The sequence below is a fragment of the Theobroma cacao genome, chromosome 5 (assembly GCF_053813885.1).
Source record: "Theobroma cacao isolate CCN51 chromosome 5, ASM5381388v1, whole genome shotgun sequence".
Classification (NCBI taxonomy): domain Eukaryota; kingdom Viridiplantae; phylum Streptophyta; class Magnoliopsida; order Malvales; family Malvaceae; genus Theobroma; species Theobroma cacao.
The window spans coordinates 41,588,389-41,595,115 of NC_142643.1; the positions used below are offsets into that span (position 1 = coordinate 41,588,389).

The 6,727-nt window shown below is 35.2% G+C and overlaps 1 protein-coding gene across 3 annotated transcripts; it reads right to left on the minus strand.

Moving 5' to 3' along the window:
- Window positions 1-787: 787 nt before the first annotated feature.
- RPM1 (NB-ARC domain-containing disease resistance protein) lies at window positions 788-6,432 on the minus strand. 3 transcript variants are annotated; one of them, XM_018121461.2, is made up of 3 exons: window positions 5,416-5,607; window positions 2,403-5,243; window positions 788-1,064 (listed from the first exon to the last, which is right to left on the minus strand). In XM_018121461.2, the coding sequence occupies exon 2, from the start codon at window positions 5,239-5,241 to the stop codon at window positions 2,437-2,439; it is 2,805 nt and encodes a 934-aa protein (XP_017976950.2). In that variant the 5' UTR covers window positions 5,242-5,243; window positions 5,416-5,607; the 3' UTR covers window positions 788-1,064; window positions 2,403-2,436. The 3 variants fall into 3 exon arrangements, with proteins under 3 accessions (XP_017976950.2, XP_017976949.2, XP_017976947.2); XM_018121460.2 differs by having other exon boundaries at window positions 788-1,073; XM_018121458.2 differs by lacking the exon at window positions 788-1,064 and adding an exon at window positions 6,301-6,432 and having other exon boundaries at window positions 2,119-5,243; window positions 5,416-5,494.
- Window positions 6,433-6,727: the final 295 nt, after the last annotated feature.

Genomic DNA, 6,727 nt, shown 5'->3' on the forward strand with positions numbered 1-6,727 from the left:
GATAAAATATGTGCCTAAAAATATTTATTTAACAATTAAATTATTTATTGTAAAATAAAATGTACAAAATAAAGAGGTATAACTACTTAATTAATTATAAAATGCAAGTCAATAACAAAATATGAAGATGAATAATTAAAATTAAAAATAAAAAAAAAAACATTGATAAATTATTGAGAGCACATTAAACTAATCAAATATGTGAATTAATGTTGAACATCTCTTTTGCCGACTAGGTAATATTAGAATATAATGCATATTGGTTCAATTTTGAGAACTTCTATGGATGGAAGTTTTATTTCATCAGAGAAGGAAGAGGGGAAAGGTTGGATGTTGACCTTGCAAGGTTAAATTTTAATGGTGGAAACAACTCAGAGATGGATATAACTCGTATTGTTGCAAAGATTTGTTAATGATAGATCTTTCACTCTTGATGATACTATTATTTAAGTGTCTTGTTACTCGATTTTTCTTTATTTTTTTCATTTTCCCTTTAATTTTCATAGGATTTGGTCATTCAAATAAAAAGGACAAATTTATGGATTTTTCAGCTTATATTTTAAAGAGCAAAAAGAAACTTATTAGAAAAGAAATAGGAATATCTGTAAGTTTTCATCCTCTCTTTTGATCTTTTACTTTTGAATATTTTCCAAGCAGATAAAAACATAAAAATTAACAAAAACATAGTTCATGTAAATAGAAAGGCAAGTATACAGGGGGAAGGATGTTGATCCAATTGATTAATTGACTTTGAATTTTGATTCATTATTCATTTGCATCAGCATATGCAAACCAAGAAGATGATTTTATTTGAGTTTGAAAGGATTTTGGCATTGTTGAGTTGCAGTAGTGAACCCATAGGCCATAGCCAAAAGCAAAAGAAAATGAAAAAGAAAGTTAGCAAGGGTGGAAGCAAAGACAAATAGAATCACCTCGGCACATTCCATTCCCATTTGGAGGAAATCTGCTCTCGCATGACCTCTTGCATACAGCATCATTACAATTGGGAAATCGAAAGGGTATAGCACATACTGTTCCTTGATCTTCCGCCATTACCATATTTCCTGTACTCACTAAACCAAATTTAATGCTTAATTTAATTATTTTAAGTTAATTTGAAATCAAACATCGACGAATGGATAAATATAAAGATATATTATTTACCAACAGAGAAGAAGAGAACAAAAATGAAAATAGCTGAGATTTGCAAATTCTTCATGATTTAATTTTTTTTTCCTGTGATTCCAAGATTGAGTCAAACTCGTGATTTATTTTCATCCCATAATCTTTGGCACTTATAGCACAACTTTGGGGTAGGTGGGACCAAGGCATTCATTGTCTCTTAAATTTTCCACTTGTTAAAATGGCACCATATCCTGCCAATTAATTGCAAACGCCAAGTAGTCTACCCAATTTCTAAGTTTGTTATGTTCATAAATATGCTTTGTACGAATGATAATATTACATTTATTTTCTATTCCGAGAGTAAAATCATGAGTTTGTCTTTGCTTAATTTACTCTGATTTAATCAAGATTCTTTTTGTTTATTGAAATTTGAAACCAAATGACCTAAAATAATCAAATTGAATAATTTATGCTAGGATTTTTGTATGATATTGGGTTATTTAAATTTTAACTAATCAAATTGAATAATGTTTTAGTGACACTTCTATCCCGCAGATGGTTTTTGTCCAATCTGCTGGTCATAAAAGTTTCCAAGGCCGCCCCCTCATCTTTAACACTTCTTAGACAAGACTTTAATCGGCTTGTACTCTTTAAACTTCATGTTTTTTCATAAAACTTCCAGTGTTATCAATTTAGTAATTTTGATTTTAATTTTAATGTTCAGTTAACCAATTTTATATGAACAAAATGAACTTTAAAAAATAAATTATATCACAACGTGCGGATCTAAGAATTCGACTTATCGAAGTGAAATAGAGTTCGCATAAATTGTTAATTTCAATTTGTTTATTTTAATCCACACCGTAATACAGTTGAATATATATAATTAAATATGCTGATATGATGTTTTGATCAAATTGACATGATAATTTTTTATTAATATGACAGTTCATTATGTATTGATGTGACATAATCATACTAAGATAGCATTAATTAGATTGACAATGCTAATGTAACACTTCTTGATGTGATAAAAATACTAATGTGACAATTACGGATAGATAAAACATCATAACCCCAAATTAACACATATTAACAAAACACACAATAATTTGAAACAAAACACACAAGCAAGCTTCAAGCCTAAAGAAGAAGATTTTTTTGAATGAAACTAAAAGACTAAAATGGAAAAAATAAAGGGTAAAAAAAAGAACTTTCAGAGGATCAAACAAAAGGGAATCTAAAAGAAGTTAAAAGTGTGTACGCTTGGTACTTACAATTGCAAGGATTCGACTTTCCCCGGTCCAACCGTCAGTCATAGGTTCTATACACCCACTTGAAATTAGATTCATCATCATTATCTTCCACTCTGCTTAATAAGATGACTCTGATTGCTGGCTGAGCCATACTCTGCGCTCCACAGATTTGCTCAATAATCTCACTCGAAACATCCCTCAAACAAACTTTTCTGAGATCAGGTAGATCACTTCCCCAAGCATGTGGTAATTTCACAAACTTTGGGCATTCTCGTATGTTTAGCTCCTGAAGACCAGGCATGACTCCTTTATTTATCACAATGTCTTTCAGCCCAGGGAATTTCTGTATTCTTAAAATCTTAAGCTTTTGGAACCCTTGAAGAAAGCATAACCGCTCTCCCTCGAACGCATTCACGAGTGTCATTCGTCCCAGGTTAGGCAATGCTTGGATGTGAGTGAGAAAACCTTCTTCCCTCAATCTAGACCAATGTAGTCTCAGACATGTGAGGTTTTGGAGGGACTTAAACCAGTGCGGCAGCTTCTCCAATTTCCCAGCCAGAACAAGTTTCTCAAGGCAAGGAGGAGCTTCGACGAGTTGATCCATCTTCAATCGCTCCTCCTTATTACACGACATCACCATTAAGTAGCGAAGGAGGCTTATTTTTCCAATGGAGAAGCACAGGTCTTTTTCATTAGCTTCCTTGACATTCGCAAAGCAAAGCCTTTTTAGCTGCGTCATTTTGCTGAGATTTTTTATGAAGGTGTCCCCTGCTTCCGCAAAAGTCAACACTTGTAAGCTCTTTACCAAGAAGATGTTGGATGGTAAACGCATGCCGACCCAACGGTCATAGTCCGTCCCTCTAATATTGAAACGGTAAACAATTAGATGCCGCAGGTTTTTCAACTTCACGATTCCTGGCGGAAGCTCTTCAATTTGGGTTTCCTTGAGGAACAAGGACTGTAAGTTACAAAGCTTTCCGATCGATTTTGGAAGCTCCTTCACTTGAGTCCCTGTTAAGTTCAGATATCTCAAATTGAATAAATTTACCACTTCACCTGGGAGTTGGTTGATTGGGGCATCTTGTAAATCCAACACTCTCAACAATTTAAAACCAGATGGCAAGCTATTACAGGAAGACTTAGAGATTTCATCAACAGCAAAAACAAACAATGAACGAAGTTTTGATATACCCTTTCCTGCTTTCATCTCTTTATCCGTTACCTCAATTGACAAACGGTGAATTCCATTGTCTCCTACTACAACTGCTTCTTTCCTATCAGATATGGCGACAAACTTTTCTGTTTCTGATATGGAAACCGCAAGCTCTCGCAGAATGTCGTGCATCTTACATGTTTGCGGCCTTCCAGATTCATTCCTCTTTGTAACTTGAAGCAAGCCTCGAGAAATCAATTCCGTCAGGTATCTCTCAGCTACTACTTCTGGTGTTGCTCCTGTAACTGGCTCCACAAAGCCTTCTGCCATCCAGAGTCTAATGAGCCTGTTTCGCCTAATCAGATAATCTTCTGGGAATATGCAACAGTACAAAAAACAATGCTTAAGTCGGTAAGGCAGATGATAGTAACTAAGCAGTAAGATACACTTCACTGCTTCAAGCTCAGGGTTGTTGCTTAGCTCCCAATTTAAGTTGTCATGGACATTTCTCCATTCTGCTAGGAACTTCTTGGAAGACAACAAACCTCCCAAAGCCACAATAGCTAACGGCAAGCCTTTACATTTTTCAGCTAGGTTCCTCGCTAAAGAATCAAGGTATGGTGGACATTGACCAAGATTGCTTGGGAAAGCTTTCATGCAGAAAAGCGTCCAAGCCTCCTTGTCTCTTAAGGGCTTAAGTTCAAGGACGTGGTTTACAATCCCAAATTGGAAAAAAGCAACCTCTTTCATTCGTGTAGTAAGCATGATCCGACTTCCATTCCTTCCATTAGGAAGGACTCTGCTTATCTGTTGCCAGAGGTTGAGGCTCCAAACATCATCTAACACAATAAGATACCTCTTTGCCTGCAAGTACTTCTCAAGTTTCTCCCCCAAATCCCTGTAACTCAGGGCGTTCAGGTTCACAGGAGTTTGTTCATTTGCCTTCATGTAAATTTCTTTGATCATGGATCTAAGCAACTCTTCAATTGCATATTGTTGTGAGACAGTGGTCCAGGCACAAAAGTCAAAATGCTGATTGACAACTTGTTTATTGAAGGTGTTGGCAACAAGAGTAGTTTTGCCTAAACCACCCATCCCTGTCACAGAAATCACAGTTCTTTCAAGGTCTCCATTCGTCAACCAACCCAATAACTCGCGTTGAGTCTTTTTGATGCCCACAAGATCATCATCTTTAAGAAAAAGAGAAGATTCACTCTCATTTTTCAGCCAATTAAGATCACAATTGCCAAGCATTCCTTGTAAATTTTTATCCTTCACTTCTAATTGATAAACCCCGTATCGCTGGCTTCTCTCTGGAATGCTTTTAATCTCCTTATTGATATCTTGTAACTTTTTAGCAAATCTATCCTTCATCCATAGATTCTGCGGAAACTGAATACCCTTTAGGAAAAAACTTGTGAATGTATACCCCCACCTCCATTGTTGTTGCCTGTTCATGTCATACATGTACTTGTCAATGATATCTTCTACTTGATGAGCAATTTCTCGCACACCTACCACCCAATCATTCTCTGCCTTGCTCTGCACTACTCTAGTTCTATCAGCATCCTCAAGAAAGGATCTCATGCTAGTCAGCTCAAGCTTGAGTTCATTGATTTCATCATGAACCCCACTCAGCAATGATGCTTCGTTTTCCATGATGGAAAGTATCCTACCCAATAAGAGATCTGTTGCGCTTAAAGCCATTTCTATTTTGGCAATAAAAACTATAGCACATCAGTATTATAAATTTTTTTAAAACAATAATATAAAAAACACTAAAGTCAAAAATATTTTTTTTAAGCCAAGAATCAAGGTAACAGTGAATCAAAATATACAATTCTGCAAACTAAAAAGATAATAGGAAAAGAAAAAACGTACCTAGTCAAGTATTGGTTGGATCTGATTTATGGAATATATGGCCAAATTTCAGTTATGAGTTTTTGAGAGATGAAGAAATCTACAAAAGTAAGGGGTGGAAGCATTATACCATTATATTTGTATAGGAAAACGAAGCAAAAAATAACAACGAACCGCGTATGTATGAGTAGAAGATGGAATTGCAGAAATCAAAGTCAACTGAAGACTAAAGAAGGACCCTGGAAAGACGAAAGGAACATGAAACTTCATCACTACCACCCACTATAACCCATTAGAGCATCAGCATCATCACACATCATCATCATCATACAATTAATAAATGAATTTTGTGATATGTAGTCAAGGCACGTACTAATTACTAAGTCCCTGCTAATAAGAAACAAAGCAAGAATGAGATGTTAATTTATCATTACGCTAATTACTAGGGCCCTGCTAATAAGGATAAGTCATTTGTTGCATTTGCAATTTCCTTTTTCTTTTTTCTTTTTTTGGCCTTTGGATTGTGATGCATGTAATCTTTTTCCCCAAGTATATGGTTGTATGAATGATAATATATCATTTGTTTTCTATCCTAGGAATGAAGTCATGAGTTTGTCTTGTTCATTGACTCTTGTCTTTTTTTTTTTACTAGTATACCAGTTGTATTATTGATAAAAGTATGATGCGTGGAGTTACAGCATCCAGAATTGTGAGCATCTAGACCAACTCGGGGACTAACGCAATTACAAAGCAGTACCTCAAACTAACAACACCCAGAGTTAACAAGGTCAGAATCCCACTATTTTCTATTACAAATTAACGACCCAGAAGAACCAACTATACTTTCAGGGAATCACTTAAGAAAAACCGATTACCAGCACATGAATTGGGGCCCGACATTCATACCTTTACGGGGCATTTGGGAAATCAAAACACCTTTCCCACCGCATCATCTCGGCAAATATCAGCTACCAGGGAGAACCCTCACTTTCAGCTGCTGTGTTTTCTTCTCAGTGGGCCAGGAGATTCTCGCACTTGTGAAATGATGTAGATATTGGGTCAGTTAAATACTTACTGATCAGCAGTAAAAAAAATTCTTCTTCTTTTCCATTTCTTCACATCTGTTCTTTTGTTTTTATTTTTTTTAACATTGCATCACTAAATGTGCATGCCTAACTTTCACCAATCTCCAATTTGTTATTTTTGTATGTATGAATTTGTCAATTTATCGGTTTTGATTTTTAGTTTCAGTTTTCTTTTAACCACTTTTAATTGTGATTAAAATGAATTTTAAAAATGAAAAAAAAAACAAATTCTAGAAGAAACTAATTGG